Raw genomic sequence first — 18,643 nt, forward strand, 5'->3', positions numbered from 1 at the left:
ACCACTCCGGAGGCCTGTCTGCAAGAAATGAGGGTGTGTGTTTTACTCTGAGCAAAACCACTGACGACTGAATCTTGGCTTTGGGGTGGCCGTGTTCCTGGAAACTAGTCTGGGCAGGGGCTGCAGAGATGGCAGTACAGGTGTTTGTAGGGGACCTGTTCCCTGGAATGGGGGTGTGAGATTGGATGGTTTATGCCTTGGGGAGGTTGATAGTGTCCCTGCTCAGTGCCCAGTATGAGGGGAGTGGGGGGGTTAAATCTTTGTTCTTTGGCTAGTTGAATACCTGTTGGAGACACAGGCCTTGAATTTTGCTGTGATGGCAGCTAGAGATGCCAGAGCTGAGTTAAAGTAGGCTAAGCTTGTTCTGTGGGCATTGGGATTTGGGTGGTGAGAGTGTTCTGAAAGAGGACTCTGGTTTAGGTGTGTTTAAGGGTGGGTGTCATGCAGTCTCCTCCCTAACCACTTCGTTGGCCCTCCATGCTGCTTGGATCTTTGTTGATGTCTTTCATTTACTTTCTTGGTGTATTGAAGAAGGGAGGGACTTAGAAGGCTGGGTGCAGTGGCAGGATATGGTACAGCACACTCTGACTGAGCAGTGTTGGGTCCAGGCCCCAGATAAAACACTTTGCTGTGCCTCAGTTAACCCAGCTGTAAAATGGGGATGATAACAATGGGGATGATCATTTCATTATGAGGATGAAATCAGACACGTTAAACAAAAGCGCATGAAAAAACTGTTAAGCCTATGTAGGTAGAGGATTGTTGTTACCATGGTTTCATTAGCTGAAGGCCATCATCTTTTATATCTCCCAGTGACCAAGAAATGTCTTAGCTTCCTGTGGTTAAAAAAAATACTACTTGTAGTGTTTTGTTTTTAAGTTGTGAATCGACACACGGCATTGTAGGAAAATGTGAATCGTATATAAAAGTACTTAGGCACGTATAAAATTCACCCACAGTCCTATCACCAGGTAACCACTAAGAACTTCTTGTCGCATCGATGTATTATTTGTTTCCCTTTCAAAAATTCTCTGTGCTTATGTACACAAGTGCGCGTTCTGTTACAAGATGGAGATACTACTATACAGTCAATATTGTATGATGCCTTTTTCCCCCTTAAGTACATATTTAAACATTTTCCCAAATCCAGTAAAAATTCTTCAGATGCCTCGATGTTAATGGCTACTTGCTATTGCAACCTATGAATGTCTAATTAGATATTTTTCTCTGTGATCTTGGTTGCTTCCAAAGTTTGCCTCTCTGCCTGTTCTTATAGTCTTAGGTGCTGGGTGGCAGGTGGAGGAGATCTCGGTGGACTTTCAGAAGGTGGAGAGGGTTAGCTGTGATGGAGGTGGGGCATAGAGGAGGAGGAGGCTGGGGCAGCGTTGCTCCTGTGTACTGCCATCTTGGGAGAATGCTGAGAACACAGGGCTCTAGAACTTAGGCATCGACCTCTAAGGGTGGCTGCCTCTCCCTCCCCAGCACTCTGTGCAGTTCCTTGCGTTGGCCTGGTTGCCTTAATTTTTTTTGATGTGCTGTGGATCAACTAGGATAAGCCCTTTTCTTCAAAGCCCATGATCTGTCAAGAGGTGGATTTCACGTGTCTGCCAGGCCTCGAAGCAAGACTGACCAATATTGCAACAGAAATTCTCGAAAGCCCCTCACTAGGTGGACCAGTTTGCTGCCCATTTCCCTGTTCTCTTTGTTCTTCCCTTACCCCATCCCCCTTCCCCCAGGCCAGGACTGAGGAAGAGAAGGCTAGAACTTGCCCTGGGGAGAATATGCATTCCCTCCTCCTTATAAGGTAAATGTTCTCCATGGTTTGATAGCTTGACTCTGCAGTCCTACAGAGCAACCTACACCGAGGCCAAGAACATGGGGGTGGGGGGCACTTGAGTACCGAGTGCTACCTCACCTACCCACTGTGAGCTGCTCCCAGGGGGGAAGGTTTCAGTTGCAGAACTTGGTAATTGGGTCAGAAGGCTCAGGTGAGAGCAGGTCCTGCCTCGCTCTTAAAGTGCCAGTGACCGAGCTGGGTTTGAGTTTTCCCATTTGTTGGGAGCCTGGCTGGGGAGAGAAGTGGCCTTAGGACCCACCCCTTAAGCTAAGTTCCTCCGAGGGGGAGCCTTCGGGGGAGCCTTCGGCTGACTCAGCTGGTTTGGGTTCTGAACCGCGATCCAGGTGGGAATCTTTCTGGGTGGGAAGGTGACTTATTTATCTTCCTTTTCTCGGGTCAGTGGATGTTTGAGCAATTCCAATGTGGATTTCTTCAGGGAGTCTGATGAGAACATTGTGTTTAGTAACTAATGTCGCCCTTGTCACACAGTAGCTGACGGACAAATATTTGTTGAATGAACGTCCTTTTGCAGGCCTGTCTTTCTCACCCGAAGTAAAAACAAAGAGAAATGAGAACGCCAAAAAATCTAAACACAACACCCCAGGCAAACACTTCTCCGGTAACTGCTTTTTCCTTTAGGCACCCAATCTGGGCAGGCCTTTGTTTCCCCGCTGTGAGCGCTGGCCGCTGCCACCAATGTTATCTGCTACGCTATGCCCTTTATGAGAATCAATTGCAGACTTTACCCAGGCTGGCTCCAGCAACCAATCAGTTCAATTCAGCCTCTGTGGGGAGGTAAACAGACCCAGGTGAGGAGGCTGTCCCAGCAGTACAGAGCTTGTCTTATGACTGGCTTTAGTACTCTATAGGGTTAGGAACTGTGGTATTTGATCATTCTAGGGCATCTTAGCTTTACCAGACTCAGATACAGGGCAGGGTTGTTACACTTTGTCTCCAGTGCTCCCAAGCCTTCTCCTAGACACTGGATTGTCGTGGGGATAACCAGCTCAGACCCCCACACCCCGCATTTTTGTTTTGTTTTGTTTGGTGCAGAAACTTTGGGTGGCCCAGAGAAAGTTAAACTGACTTGAGGCCCAGCTCTCAGATCCCTGTGGATACACTGCCTGCCCATCTATGTAAGTGAGGACTTTGGAACCAGGGACCATCCCTCGCCTACTTCTCTCTCATCCTGATGGTGTCATTTCTTACTAAAATATTCCCATTCACCTTAGTTGTCTAAAAAGAGAGCATGCTTCAAGTTCTTGCCTATATACCTGCTATTTCTGTAACTTTTTTCTTCCTTCTCCCGAGATGAGATTGAAAAGAGCAGTTTCTCTTCTCTTCCCTTGGTACTTGCGGAAGGACTGTTTTCCAGCAGGGATGACATCATCTCTTTATTTTTCTGCCTCAGGATTTAAATAGAAGAAATGTGATCTACTTACGTGATAAGTCTGATTTGGCTAGAGCATGAAAAATAAATGGCTTTGGAATAAGAATCAAAAGAACCTTTTAACCTGTTTTCTTTTCTTCCCCACCTGGCACAGTTTATTCCCATATTTAGTTTCTTTGCTGTAATCTAATGGAACTGTAGCTCTATCATATGGGAACAGTGGCTGGGACCTTTTCCCAGGGGCTGGCCTAATTCTCCTCTCCCCATTTCTTCCCCCTTCCCCCAACCCAGATCATGGCTCTCCACCCCCGCCGAGTTCGGCTGAAGCCCTGGTTGGTGGCCCAAGTGGATAGTGGCCTGTACCCTGGGCTCATCTGGCTACATAGGGACTCCAAACGCTTCCAGATTCCCTGGAAACATGCCACCCGGCATAGCCCCCAACAAGAGGAGGAAAATACCATTTTCAAGGTAAAGGTATTCTTTTACCATCTGACTTGAAGTGTTTTCCAGTTCTCTCACACCCTTCTGGTTTTTTGTTCTTCTGTTTTCAATTTTGGCTTGAAGAAGGTACTAGATCCAAAATGCTGATGCAACAAAAAGAATGTTTATGATGGGGGGTGGGGGCAAACTTAGCAGGCATAGTAATTTCTCTTGTTGGGGCATGTCTGTTATGGTTGAGGCCATTTATTCTTTCCCATTGGTGAAAGCTACTCAACTCACATCCCAAGGGATCCCAGGTGTGATTGGCTAAACTCCTGTAAGTGTGTGTATGCTGTGTATGTTGTTCTAGAACTCCCAAGGATCAGCCAGCAATCAACCCTTCATTCGCTCAGGGCTCTTGCTCTGGCCCGGGAATGGCTGTCCAGATCAGGGCAGAACTCCTGAGTGTTCGCAGGCTCCTAACAGCCTGTAGAATGGGTGTCGAGGGCCCTTTGCAAGTTTTTCTTTTGATGTTAAAACCTTTTGCCCCATCCATAACCTCCGCTTAAAAATGAAAGGCGATTTAATTACAGGTTTTTATTCTACAAATATGTTTTCTTAACTGAAGAGTAGCTCTGATGTGAGAGTTATTTTGCTTCACTGAAACTAACATTGAATCACGTGGCATTTCATAAAATGTCAGTGAGACCAAAGTCTAAGACAGAAGTAGGTGGGAAGCTCGTTGTGGGAAGGGGTATTATGTGGTTTGTAACTCCGGAGCCCATGCCTCTGCTCTAGACCAACTTCTCTGTGCTGGTCAGTCTTCCATCTCATGAGTAGCTTTAGTTCCTGCACTCCCAAGACACGGAGAAATGAGTTTGCCCATTTCTTCCCTGACTATAAGTTGGAAGTCAGAAGTGAAATCCAGTCCCTGCCCTGAGCCTCTCAAGATTGATGCTCCAGGTTCTTGCTGAGACTGGGCCAGGAAAGGTGGGCTCATACCTCAAAGGAGAGAGAGCCAACTTAGAGTTGTTTCCCACCCAACTCAGTTATATTGGGTGTAGAGATGAGAGGTAGAAGAAAAATTGGCCTGTGAATATTAGAAAGTAAATGAATGCTTTTAATGTAAACATTAAATAATGATATGAAAGTGGTAAGGAAAACATCTGTAAATCAGCACCAACTACTGGAGCTGGCATCAGAGGGGGATGGGCCTGCCCTGGCCCAGCTGGCCTCTCGCTGTGGCCTTGGTCTGAAACTGGACTTGCTGTTGAAGTGCCTGGTGGTGGCTGGCCATGTGGGAGGAGACTGGTTCCTGAAAGCTCCACTCGTGAGAATGTTCTGTATGCTCAGGGCTTGAGGAAAAATTGGCTGTGGGAAGCTGCTTTGTCCTACTTATATCTGTGTATCTGTTTGCAGAATGCTAAGGGAGGGCCTGGGTGTCAGGAGAAGAGTGAGGGTGCTTTCACAGATCCCAAGCTCTGACAGGCCTTTGGCAGGATATGGGGTGTGGGCCGTTCTGACTAGCATTAAGTGGGTGCCTGCTGCATACCCTAGGTCCATTATCTCATTTGCTTCTCGAGAACACTGTAAGGGGGGCGGCACCCTCATGTTACAGATGCAGAAGCTGAGTCTCAGGGGGGCTAAGTAACTTGCCCAAGTCACATAGCCAATAAGCGGTGGGGTTAGGGTTTGAACCCAGGCCTATCAGCTCCCCCATTATCAGACGGCCCCTTCTGACCAGGAGCTGGAAGACCTGGCTTCAGATCCTACTACCATCCCTTGCATGTGTGGTCTTGAACAAGTCACATAATCTCTTTGGGCTTTAGCTTCCCCTTCAGTAAAATGGGGCTAAAACCAGTCTTGCCTGCCCCACAGGATTGTTGTGAGAATTGAGTGAAATCAGTGTGTGGGAAGGGATTCGTAAATTGCCATGAAAATGCAGAGACTGTGTCCATTTTAGGAAGAGAAATAGGGACCTGCCCAGTGACCAGGATCTCAGAGGCAAGACGCAGAATGGGTTTGAATAAGGGATGTTTATAAAGCACAACGATTGTCATGTGGTGGGTACCACCCTCTGCTGCATCAGCCTCAGGTTCTCTGCATCATCTGAGTGGGCCCTGGGGAATGGCTGTGTTGTGAGCAGGATGTTAGTCTGGCTGCTCTCTGTGGAGGGGCAGGGATTCAGGGAGCCACAGAAATTTTGCAGACCTGTGCCAAAGTCAGCACAGCCCAAGCCAGCTGGATGGGGCCAGAGCGGGAGTGGGCACGGAGGATCAAGCAAAGAGAGGGGAAAACGTGAGGAGGCAGCAGCCAGGTACTGCCAGGGGCAACTGGAGACGTGCCTCTCCGACACTGGGGACTGATGAGGTTGAAATCCCCTGCAGGGGGTTGGATGGAATGGAGCCTGCTGAGTGCCCAAGGGCAGCAGCTTTGTCAAACTGCTTCATTCCATACTGCACACCAAGTGGAGGAGCCCCCAGGTCTGAGAAGATGGTAAGAAGAAATGAGTGCATTGGAGGAGAAGGATTTAGCTCGGCTGTTGAGAGAAGCTTCCTCATGATTGTGAGGCTCTGCAGGGATTGACTGAGGGAGACCAGAGAGCTCAAAGGATGGGGCCGGAAAAGTTCCATTTCGGCTTGAGGAAGTAGTCTAGTTCAGGAGCAGAGGCGGGGAGTTGGGACCGGACAAGCGATGTGCCCTGTCCACTTGAACAAGCTGCCGTGTGCTTCCTGACCTTGAGTCCTCTGCAAAAGACATCCCCCTTTTCTGCACCAGCACATACGTCACAGCCCTGAAGAAAGTGTAGACATCTGAGATACGTTAACAGTGGGGGAGAGCTGATATCCCGTGAACAGACACATAAATGCCCGTTAGACCTGGAAATTGAAAACCAGAGAGGCGGGGCCGCACTGGTCTTGGCCCAGGCCACCAGCCACTGGTGTTCCCAGCAAAATGTTCCCAATGTGGGAGTCTGAGGAAGCAGGGAAAGGCAGGTGGTGTGAGTTTATTAGGACTTGAGGCCCTCAGCCTCGCACTGAGGCCAGCTGAACCCCCAGAGCGTGCTTCCTGCCCTCCTATGGGCTGCTACTCCTAAAGGTACTTGGTTTCAACAGTTATTTGTGCATCAGATTAAAGACTGAAGGGAGAGGGAGCAGCAAGCCTAAATTCTTCATATCATACGCCACCTCCCTTTCTCGTCTTATTATATAAGCAATTCATGTGTAAAACAAATAAGGCAAACAAAACAAAACAAAACTACCTGAAATCTTGCTATCCAAAAGTTACCATTAGTATTTTGGTGTATACTTGTTCCAGAGTTTTCTTTATTTTCAACCCTTCATTAAGGCCATTGTAGTCTTGACAGATGATGCTGGCACAAGCACTTGAGATGAGGCTCCTCTTTTTAAAAGACTGTATTTGCATTTGGCTTAATTTCCCTCAGGCCCTGCCTTGCCTGGTCCCCAGCGTGGTGTTTTCTGCTGCAGTCTCTGTCAGTTGGAGTTGGGGTGATGGGGCGGTCAGGCAGGGCTGTGTGTATCTGTGTCTGTATGAGGGAGGGCGGGCACACTTTCAGTGTTTCCGGGCAACAAGCAGGCACTCACTGCAGTTTCCTATCCCTCAGGCCTGGGCTGTGGAGACAGGGAAGTACCAGGAAGGGGTGGACGACCCCGACCCAGCTAAATGGAAGGCCCAGCTCCGCTGTGCGCTCAACAAGAGCAGGGAATTCAACCTGATGTACGACGGCACCAAGGAGGTACCCATGAACCCAGTGAAGATATATCAAGTGTGTGACATCCCCCAGCCCCAGGGCTCTATCATTAACCCAGGTGAGGCCCCAGCTCCTGGGGAGAAGGTGGACAGTGTGCCAGGTTCTGGGCTGGGCCCTTAAAGCGATAGTCGACTTGAAAGTCGCCTCGCTTACAAAGTTGAAGACTGGTAAATAAAGCAAGAAATCCTGTCCCTAGAAAGAACCCAGAGAACAAAAGATACAAACTCAGCACAGTCTTCCTGCCCACGCACTGGAACAGTAAAGCATTAGAAAGAAGAGGGGGTATTGAGTTCTATAAAAAATAACTTCTCTTGGGACTCAACACTGAGAAGAGAGGCCAGGTAGTTTACAAGAAGGAGGGATTAAAACTTAGAAGGTCTGAGTTATAAACCTCGGTCTTTCCATCTCACTACTTGTGGGACATTGAATCAAGTCATTCAACCTTTTGAGCCTCAGCTTCTCTCACTATAAAATCTGGGTTCTCATCTTTCCTGCGTATTTCAAAGGCTGTTCTAAGAATCAATTGACATGACATTATGAAGGCTATTAAGTTCTCTTTATAAATGATGGGTAAGTGATCATTTAATTTGTATGGTATTTTTCCTAGGAGAATACCACCTGATCCCTATATTTACTCAATGTTTAGCAAGTTCCGACTAAGAGCCAGATAATTTAGACTTGACCTGCAGTGAATCTAGTGAGGCTCTGCCATGAGGGAAGGGTCTGTTTTCTCAGTAAGCTTATAAAGGAGGGAAGCTGTGCTCCTTGGGTCGTTAGAATGGATGCTAATGTGTCGGAAGGGGTTTAGAATAGGAATTAAAAGATTTCTAGGAGAAGGGAGTAGGGTCTGCAGCTCCTGGATAGGGGAGGGGATGAGAGCTTGCACTGGGGCTCCGTAGGAGGAGCTGGGAGTGGGGTGAACACCCTTGGTTCCCACTCTTTGGCATTGAGGGTGCACACTGAACCCAAGGAACCTCTGTGCTGGCAGTGCCTAGCTTGAACAGTGGGTCAGCTGCAGGGATGACAGTGCAACGTGAGCGCCTCACTTCTGACCTTTGTGTGTGTGTGTGTGTGTGTGTTTCTCGGGTAGGATCCACTGGATCTGCTCCTTGGGATGAGAAAGATAATGATGTGGATGAAGAAGATGAGGAAGATGAGCTGGACCAGTCACAGCACCACGTTCCCATCCAGGACACCTTCCCCTTCCTGAACATCAATGGTGAGTGGGGTGGGGGGTGGGACAGAGGCATGGAGAGGATGTAAGGGGCTTTGATTTTGCAACCGTTGACACCATATCCACCGTTGCCCTGGGAGCAGCGACCAGGCCCTGGGGCCAGGCTGCCAGTCTGTTAGCAAGTAGGAGTCCTAGGCAAAGGAACTCCGTAGGCATAGTTATCCCAGTGGGGTGGCTTCTAGGCAGAGAGAGCATCTTCTGAATCTTATGTGATAATTCAGAGAAATTAAAAAATTAAATTCCTTCTCAATCCCGCATACAAATACACAAGCTGTTATAAATGTTGCTGATTTCCTTCAGGCCAAGTGCAGGGATCATTTTCGTGAATTGTAGGCAAACTCTTCTGCTATTTCCCTCGGTACAAATTTTCTGTCACTGCCTTAACAGCCTCTGCTAAGGCTGTATCATGGGAAACTTGTGGCTCTACAGCTCTTAATACTAGGCTCTGATAAAATTTCTCTACTAGAGACTTTTATCTTTTTTTTAATTGACTTTTTGAATTCCGCTTCCCAGGAAAGATGAGTTTACAGGTTGGAGGGTCACTGTGAGACAGAGCAGGTACTGCGTCTCCCATTGCACGTTCTGAGGACGCTCAGCCACAAGGTGAACTGCTCTTCCACAGCATCTTCACTTGAACTGTCCACTGATATGCTCCTAGTCATATGACTTGCATTCAGTTGAGTAGCTTTTCACTACTTTTAGAAAAGTTCCATCTGGCTGCTAGGGTCAAATGAGATACTTTTGCCACCTAGAAAATTTAGTATATCCAGATGATTCCTGTAGGATTTTGGAGTACCCTTCCCTAGGTGATGCCCCTTCTTTTGAGAATCAGGAAATGACTCTTATCTGTCTACTTGCCCTCCTTGACTTACCCTGTCAGTTATAACCTTGCAACCAAGTGATGAGTAAAGACAGCGATCATAGAGCTCTCTCAGGTGAATATTGCCACAGCTACATTCCCACTTGGTGCAATTTTAAGATTTGGACATTTGGAAATGTGAGATCCTTTCCCAAATCTTTGGCTCACTCATTCTGTTATTCTCACCCCTTAAAAGGATGCAACCCATTTCCAGGATCATGATTTCCCTTTTTTTTTTTTTTCATGTTTTTTTAAAGCTAATATTGTGTGTCCTTACGTTATGAGCCACCTTGGATCCTTTATGGAAACATGTGAACATATATTAAATAAAAAAGTAAAATGGGTACATAGATATAACCAGACTCGTACACAAAGGGTCAAAGAAACCTTAACCTCTGTGATTTCAGAGCTGTTGGGCAGAGGAAGAAGAATTGTTGAAGGATAGATGCTTAAAAGGTGAGGCTAGGGGGAAAAATCTGTAAACTTTGGAGTGAGCCAACTTTGACAATAGCAGGGATATAGGATGTGTTTTTCATTCTCTCTTTTAAAAGCTTTAACTGGATACTTTTGAATAAATAATACTCTTACATGGTTTAAAATTCATAATGGTACAAAAAGGAAATCAGCTGAAAGGTTTTCCTTCTAACCTGTCTGAACAGTTCCTTCCCTGGAAGGGAGACAGATCTTTCCAGGTTCTTGAGTATCCTTCCAGATGTTTCATGCGTGTAAAAAAGTATGTGTTTGTTTTTAAAGGAATTTCTATACATTAACACTTACTCGAAGCTAATCAACCAATTTAGTTGAGTTCATTTTACGGAAGACAACCAGTTTCTGTTTAATTGCTGGGTTCCAATTTTGTAACAGGGAATCTCTCATTCATGCTTGTTCTAATTTAACCCCAGGGAGTGCCCACTTGTCTGTTAATCATCAGCAAATGCATGTTTTCAGAATTATGAGTTTATGAGAGAACTAATAAGATTAGGAAGTAGAAGCAGCAGAGCCTTATTTCTTTTGGTGTTTGTTGGGGGAATTACTGATGGGCTACCACACTGAGTTGTGGTCCAGTGTTGGACCTTTTAGGTTTGAGAGCTTTGGAGCCAGGTGATATGCATGTGTGGTGCTCCTGCCTGCTCACCCACATCCTTCTGTTCTAGGTTCTCCCATAGCACCAGCCAGTGTGGGCAACTGCAGTGTGGGCAACTGCAGCCCCGAAGCAGTGTGGCCCAAAACGGAACCTCTGGAGATGGAAGTACCCCAGGCACCTATACAGCCTTTCTATAGCTCTCCAGAGCTGTGGATCAGCTCTCTCCCAAGTAAGTGAGCCTTGATTTTCTAGCTGGATCTTCAGCTCCTATTACAGTCCATTTCCTGCCCCACCTTCTGCCTCCATTTCTTTGCCATGTATAGAATAGTCCCCCAGGCAACCTCTGTGTCTGGTTCCTGGCTGGCTGATGAGTCACCAGGAACTAAAGAAACATTAGCCCATACCTACTTGCCCATGGGGATGCTCTGATTGGTGCTGTGCAGCTCTAGGTTACTCACCTGTTAGGTGGGTGGAAGGCCTGGGTTTATCAGTTTGCCCAGGGGATTTGTGGGATGGGGAAGTTAATGACTGTGGATTTGGTCAAGGAGGCCCTTGGGTTTTGAGGGACTTTAGGACCCAGAGAAAATCTCTTTCAGAATTGGGTACACATTGATCTCAGTGAAGAATCATTGTCATTGCACCTCCCTTTCACACTACACATGGTAGGGGAGGTGCGGGGGGAGTACTAGCATTTTGTCCAAGAGGCTGATAGCTTTGATAAGACCTATAGGGTTCAATGGACACTTGCTGAGTGAAAATTTACTTTTTTGTGAACTGTGTCCTTCTGTGATATATTATTAGAACATATCAACGGTGTGTGCTCATCTGTGTAATTTTCAGAAATATGCCTTGGTATTTCTTATTGTTCCTCTGGTGTATTTAAACAGTGAGTCAAAAATGATACACAGGGCTTCCCTGGTGGCGCAGTGGTTGGGGGTCCGCCTGCCGATGCAGGGGACGTGGGTTCGTGCCCCGGTCTGGGAGGATCCCACGTGCCGTGGAGCGGCTGGGCCCGTGAGCCGTGGCCACTGGGCCTGGGAGTCCGGAGCCTGTGCTCTGCAGCGGGAGAGGACACAATGAGAGTCCTGCATACCACAAAAAAAAAAAAAAAGATACACAAACCAGATGCTGCCTTAGTTTTCAGCTCCTTCCAATGCCTATTGATGTAAAGACTCAGTACAAAATGGGGAGACTGGGACCCAGAACTTTGGTTGGAGAAATTCTAGCTGTTAGGGTGTGGTGACTGAACAGTGATAGTATAGATGGAATTTGAACTATTTGCTTCAAGGCAGCCTTTTGAGTGAATATTCCAGGGATATGTTGATGTCTCCCTTTGTTGCAGGAAGGATAACTATGGCAGTGGCCTTCCTGAATGCTGGTTGAAAGGTGGCTTGATCTTGATGGACTTGCATTGCATGAGTCTTAGGGATGGACGGGCAGAGCAGCAGAGCAGGACTCTCACTGTCCCCCTCCTCACCTTGCAGTGACTGACCTGGACATCAAATTTCAGTACCGTGGGAAGGAGTATGCACAGACCATGACGGTGAGCAACCCCCAGGGCTGCCGGCTCTTCTATGGAGACCTGGGTCCCATGCCTGACCAGGAGGAGCTCTTTGGTCCCGTCAGCCTGGAGCAGGTCAAGTTCCCAGGTCCGGAGCACATCACCAATGAGAAGCAGAAGCTGTTCACCAGCAAGCTGCTAGACGTCATGGACAGAGGACTGATCCTGGAGGTCAGCGGTCATGCCATCTATGCCATCAGGCTGTGCCAGTGCAAGGTGTACTGGTCTGGGCCATGTGCCCCATCGCTTGTTGCCCCCAACCTGATCGAGAGACAAAAGAAGGTCAAACTGTTTTGTCTGGAAACGTTCCTTAGTGGTGAGTCTTTTTTCAGACGATTGATGGTGGGAACTGCTCCCTGCGAGTCTGTCTTCCTCCTTCCTGCCCCCCTTTCCTGGCTCTGCAAAGATCTTAACCAAACGGTTTCTTCTGGAGGAAGTCAAGGTAGAAGGGGACCTTGATTCTGAAAAATAAAAGTGACCTGGGCAACAAAGAAGGGTGTTCCACTCCAAAGCTATGCATTTGAAGCCAGTTTTAGGTGGTTGTGGCCCCTTTATTGGCAGAAGAAGGAGACAGCCTTATTGCTCCCCACATTCTACCAGCTTATCCTTAACTTTGGAAGGTGACCCTGTTTATCATAATCCGCAAAACATATACTCTTCTCATTTGGGACATATTTGCGTGGCAAATTTAAGCAGACATATTTAGGGAGAGCACTGAGATGTGAATTTTCCAATGTGATTTGAACCCTAAGTCTGGTTTAAGCGGTGTCCAGTAGAACTGTCTGCAATGATGAAAATGTTCTATATTTGTATTGTTCAGTATGGTAGCCACTAGCCACATGTGGCTATTGAGTATGTAGATGTAACTAATGTGACTAAGGAACTACTTAATTTTAGTGAATTTAAATTCAATACCCACATGATGTGGCCAGTGGCTACTATTCTGGACAGTGTAAAAGAAAGTGTTTACTGAGTAGGTGTGGAATGACCCAGTACCCCAAACTCCATGCTCTTCCGTGTTCTGCAGATCTCATTGCCCACCAGAAAGGACAGATAGAGAAACAGCCACCATTTGAGATCTACTTATGCTTTGGGGAAGAATGGCCAGATGGGAAACCTCAGGAAAGGAAACTCATCTTGGTTCAGGTGAGGAGATAATAATGTGTCAGCAACTCTTTGCCTTTTTATTAATGCTTTAGCCCCTAGGTCTGGACTTGAGCCCTGAGTGAGGATCCATCAGCCTCTGCGGGTTTTAATCCCATCAGATGTAGCAACTTGAGCTTTGTACATTGTACAGTAGGACCAGGCTGGAGAAAACAGTGTCCTCAAAGCAAGTGACTGATTCAGGGGAGACCTTATTCTCTTACTGACTAATATTAGAGTCTTGCTGAAACCTAATAGGATATGACTCTTTCTAGCTCTTTTGGAAAAACCTTTTGAGGTACTTTTAAGAACGTGTTCTTATTCTGGAAAGTGGCAGCAAGACCACTTGGGTTTGGCTGTGGATTTGTGCATCAAGACAGGCAGTAGATGAAATTTGGATAAAAGTCTTGCTAAATAAGCAGTTATTTATTTAGGCATGTGATGTGATGCTACTTCTAGGTTCTTTACCTTCATTTGAACCAAATTCTAAAGTGAACCTTGGCAGGATGGTCCAGAGAGATGAAGGCATAGTCTGTATCTAGACATTAAAGTGGTGGGCTTCCCCACAGCCTCACTGGTCCTGCCTTCAATCTTGGGCCCCTGCTGCTGTTTAAAAATACCCTTTCCTCAGTGGATAGCTGTGTGCTCTGTGTCCTGAACAGGTCATTCCGGTGGTGGCTCGGATGATCTATGAGATGTTTTCTGGTGATTTCACACGATCCTTTGACAGTGGCAGTGTCCGCCTGCAGATCTCAACGCCAGACATCAAGGATAACATTGTTGCTCAGCTGAAGCAGCTGTACCGCATCCTGCAAACCCAGGAAAGCTGGCAGCCTATGCAGCCCACCCCCAGCATGCAACTGTCCCCTACCCTGCCAGCCCAGTAATCATGAATGCCGTCTTCCTTCTCTTTTTTACAATATTGTACATATGATTTTTAAAATTAGATTTAACCAGCTTTTAAACCTTTCTTCTTTCTAACAATATTAGTACTCTCTGACTCTCCAGATGTGCCTTTTAAAGTTGATTTAATTTATGGAAAAATCACCCTTCATACTTTCCCTTTCTTTTTTAAACCTCCCCATGGTAGTGTAATGTAGTAGAAGGAGATTTGGCCTGGGAGTTTGGACACCAGGGTTCTAGCTGCAGCTTTGCTTCCAGTGGTGTGACCTTGAACCAAGTCGTTTAGCCTCTGGGCTTCAGATTCATTACTATAAAATGAAGGAGCTGGAATGATGCCTGAAATAATGCCAGCTTTAAAACTCTGACTCAGTGACTTCATTCTACTTGTACAAGGCAAAACTGCCTGGAACAGAACATTTCTGCCTTGTTCTTGCACCATTTTTTTTTTTTTTTTTTTTTTTTTGCTTTCATTAAAGTTCCCTCAAGCACTGATTTGTCCAGGATTGATCTCCGTTTGACCTGTTCTGCTAGTATAGTAAGCTGGCTCCCTGATGGGGGAAGAGGGAGGGAGGGGCACCGGCTGGTTGCTTGGGAACCAAGCTAGATATCTAAATAGAAATAGGTGCCAAAGTCTGAAAGTCACCAAGCCTGTGGAGTAAAAACTCACAAATTGAGCTTCTAAAGGGAAGCTGTTGATGTAGAAGGCTTAGGGATTCTGTAGAAGAATTGGCTGTCAGGTTTTCAACTTATCACCACTGAAATATGGGCATACCTCGGAGATATTGCAGGGCTATTCCCAAACCACTGCAATAAAGTGAATATTGCAATAAAGCAAGTCACACAAATTTTTTGGTTTCCCAGTACGTATAAAAGTTATGTTTACATTATACTGTAGTCTGTTAAGTGTGCAATAGCATTATGTCTAAAAGTACAAATGTGCATACCTTAATTAAAAATACTTGGGGACTTCCCTCGTGGTGCAGTGGTTAAGAATCTGCCTGCCAATGCAGGGGACATGGGTTCGAGCCCTGGTCTGGGAAGATCCCACATGCCGCGGAGCAACTAAGCCTGTGTGCCACACTACTGAGGCTGCGCCCTAGAGCCCGCGAGCCACAACTACTGAGCCCGCATGCCACAACTACTGAAGCCCGCATGCCTAGAGCCTGCGCTCCACAACAAGAGAAGCCACCGCAATGAGAAGCCTGTGCACTGCAATGAAGAGTAGCCCCCGCTCGCTGCAACTAGAGAAAGCCCGCGCACAGCAACAAAGACCAAACGCAGCCAAAAGTAAATAATAAATTAATTAATTAAAAAAAAGATACTTGATTGCTAAAAAATGGTAACCATCATCTGAGCCTTCAGCAAGTCATAATCTTTTTGCAATAGTTACATCAAAGATCACTGATCACAGATCACCATAACAAACATAACAATAAAAAAGTTTTAAGTATTGTGAGAACTACCAAAGCATCACACACAGACATGAAGTGAAAAAATGCTGTTGGAAAAATGGCGCCAATAGGCTTGCTTGACGCAGGGTTGCCACAAATCTTCAATTTGTAAAAAACACAGTATCTGCAAAGTGCAATAAAGCAAAACACAATAAAATGAGGTATGTCTGTACCACTGTATGTGTGTGGTAGACGACAGTATATAACTCAGTGATAGCCTTTGGAGAGGACAGAGCTCTCTTGTTCTTTTTTCCCTTCCTTGAGGAAGACCTGAGAGTGAGCTGGGCATCCAGGACCAACTCCTGTGACCACAGAGGAGACAGGGACAGTTCCTCCTTGTATGGAGATGTTTACAGTCTTCCTGTCATTTGGATATTTTGTGGATGGGAAAAGGGGGGTGTTAAATGTGTAAAGGTCGAGGTGAAGAAGGGCCGAGCAGTGCTTTTCTGGAAATGGCTCACCTAGCACAAACCTGCTTGTCTCCCTTCCTGGTGGAGGTAGCTGGGTGTGAACAGTTAAGGTGAAGAGTGTAGATTAAGGTGTAGAACATTGCAGCTATGGCTGCCACAAACCGGTCGGATCTATTAACGTTCGCTCTGTCCCTGACCCGTTGACTCTCTTTTGTTTTTGTTTGTTTTGTTTTTTAGGATGAAATTATACATAATTTAAACTCCAGGACCTAAATGGAAAACAAGATGCTTATCCCTGGTTGCAGGTTCCAACCCTCCTGAATACTGATACCTATGTGTGCCATGCCATATTAAGAAAGTCCATGTCTGGTCTGCTACCCTTAAAGCAAGCCACCTCCTACTTGCTACTGTAGTTGAGCTAGCTGTAAAGTTGTGCTAGCTTTATTTCAAAAGCCCCTCAATCACAAGTGGCAATGGGACTTACTTATTTAGAAAGCTTAAGCTGTGGTTTTAGGGTCTCTAAGGGACCTAGAGTATCTGCTGTTACTAAAGCATGACCAAGAGAAATCTGGGTGTTCTCTCTAAGGGACCTAGTAGAATCTGCTGTTACTAAAGCATGACCAAGAGAAATCTGGGTGCTCAGGGGCTCAGCTGTGAGCAGAAGTTGGGCTTCTAGAGACCAAGAAACATGCAAGGTATAGGAACTTTATATTTTGGGGGCATTGTGTTGAGTGGGTGAAGTGAGGGATTTGGTCTTGATGTCTGGCTGCCTCTGTCTGTATCTGCATAGCTCAAAGTTAAAAAGAATCCACAGAAAATACATTGGGAGGGCAACTGCTGGATCTGGGCTGGTCTCTTCCCCTTATTCTGTGAGACGCTAACAGCCAGGCTGTACACCTGGGTGGGGGCCCAGAAAATGTGAGCTGGCAAAGGGTATAGAGAACGGTGTTCTTAAGTGCCAAGAAGGATTGAACATTTAGTATGTGATTGTAATGAAAAGCTGATGAATATGTTAGAGGAATGGATGAGTGTTTTTATGTGGTCTTAACCCAGTAGTGTAGTTTCTTCCTTGTTCTTTATCCTTCTCAGAACACTGGGAGAGCGCATGCAGGGCTCTCCACTGATCTCCCTCCGTGCTCCGTCTCTGGTCCTGATGCCAGGTGTCCTTTCTTGGAGACTCAGTCTGCTATCTCCTTTGGTGGCTACACCACTCATTCCCTTGGTGTTTTCTACTTCCTTGCCTTCACCTTGCTTAAGACTGGGAAGGGAGTTAGGTGGTGTCCCCAGCTTTTCATTTTCTTCACTGTCCACCCCACTAAACTAGATTAGCTGTAGGTGTAAATTGGGAGGGCAAATGTTGGATCTGGACTGGTCCCTTGCCCACATAATTAGGTCCCTGGCTATATGTTCCCATAGCACCCTATAGTTCCTCTTTCAGAATAATCAATTCCCTTGTAATTGCTCAGTTTGTGTCCTGCATGACTACAGACTTGCTGGAGGTAGGGACTGTTTGTCTTGGACTTTGCTGTCAGCCCTTAGCACAAGGTCTGGTACATAGTATGTTCTCAAATATTTATTGTTAGAATAAATGCATTAACTCAATACGTCCTTCATTTCAGAAACTGATTGCTAACTACCATGGGAAAATAAAGTAAATATGGGGATGGAAAAAATTCTAAAATTAGTTTCTGCTCTGCTTCTGACTCCCTCTGAGCTAAGAACGTTAGTGTGGGAGCCCCTACAAGCTGGACCTCCTTCCAGGCTGGCCCCACCTTTACTCTACAGTGGTCTCTTTTCACAGTCTGAAGATGCCACCAAGGTACAGCCAGGAGTGAAACTTCCAGTGTAGGTGACTGCAGTTCCCTTAGCCTCTGCCCTGCCCATGTATCAATAAATTTGGGCTATCTCTTCAGATACGAATTTTCTCAAGAAATTCTTTCCCTTCGTGGTATGGGTCATATCACTGGTAGTTAGCCTTTCAGTGAACTAACTTTTTCTTCCTAATGACCTGATTGAAAAGCTTCTGCACCTCTGCCTCTCATTTCTCATGTGAAGTCAGCAAACTGAATTCCTCAGTTTGAGCTCCAAGAAGGTGGGGTTTTTGTCTGTTTTCTACGCTGTAATACTTCCAGCGCCCAGAAGCATACCTAGCACACATTTGTTCGGCGTGAATGCTCATGCACTTCACACCCTGCTTAGCTATGACAAACTTTGGCCAGGACACCTGTCCACCCACTTCTCGGAATTCAGCCTCTCAGGATTTAGGTAGGTCAAAGTAAGAAACAAACAAAAAAAACTTTCCAGCACCCACAGGTGAGGGTATTATGCAAAACACGTCGCTTGTCTTGAGATAAGTTTCGTTTGGAGGGGAAAGTACATTTCTCCAGAGACAAATCAAAGCGTGTTTTTACGTCGAGTGCCCTGCTTCTGCCTTCCGGGTCAAACGGGACACCGGACTTAATTTAACACAGAAGGAGGGCAAGCGGCGGAGCCGAGGGAGGGCGGCGGCGGGCTACTAGCTTCACCCGCCTCTTTCCTTCCACTCCCGCCTCTTTCCATTCCTAAGCAGCCGGGTGCGG

The 18,643-nt window shown here is 46.4% G+C and overlaps 2 protein-coding genes across 2 annotated transcripts in view; one reads left to right on the top strand and one right to left on the bottom strand.

The window, feature by feature from the left end:
• The window catches only part of LOC132484430 (interferon regulatory factor 6-like), a 97,292-nt gene that overhangs the window by 37,894 nt on the left and 40,755 nt on the right, over positions 1–18,643 (bottom strand). The window lies entirely within an intron of this gene.
• On the top strand, positions 3,519–14,635 carry LOC132484429 (interferon regulatory factor 6). Its single transcript, XM_060090949.1, has 7 exons — positions 3,519–3,695; positions 7,273–7,477; positions 8,510–8,638; positions 10,667–10,825; positions 12,081–12,473; positions 13,185–13,303; positions 13,963–14,635. Exons 1-7 carry the CDS (start codon positions 3,522–3,524, stop codon positions 14,185–14,187), a joined length of 1,404 nt encoding a protein of 467 aa, XP_059946932.1. The 5' UTR covers positions 3,519–3,521; the 3' UTR covers positions 14,188–14,635.

This window comes from Mesoplodon densirostris, chromosome 2 (assembly GCF_025265405.1).
Source record: "Mesoplodon densirostris isolate mMesDen1 chromosome 2, mMesDen1 primary haplotype, whole genome shotgun sequence".
NCBI classification, from domain to species: Eukaryota; Metazoa; Chordata; class Mammalia; order Artiodactyla; family Ziphiidae; genus Mesoplodon; species Mesoplodon densirostris.

What these genes read in the sequence shown, in the direction of transcription:
- LOC132484429 (XM_060090949.1), top strand. Translation starts at nt 3,522, where the DNA reads ATGGCTCTCCACCCCCGCCGAGTTCGGCTGAAGCCCTGGTTGGTGGCC. An exon ending in GGGCTCTATCATTAACCCAG is followed by an intron (nt 7,478 to 8,509) that starts GTGAGGCCCCAG and finishes TTTCTCGGGTAG; the next exon opens with GATCCACTGGATCTGCTCCT. An exon ending in TCTGGAAACGTTCCTTAGTG is followed by an intron (nt 12,474 to 13,184) that starts GTGAGTCTTTTT and finishes CGTGTTCTGCAG; the next exon opens with ATCTCATTGCCCACCAGAAA.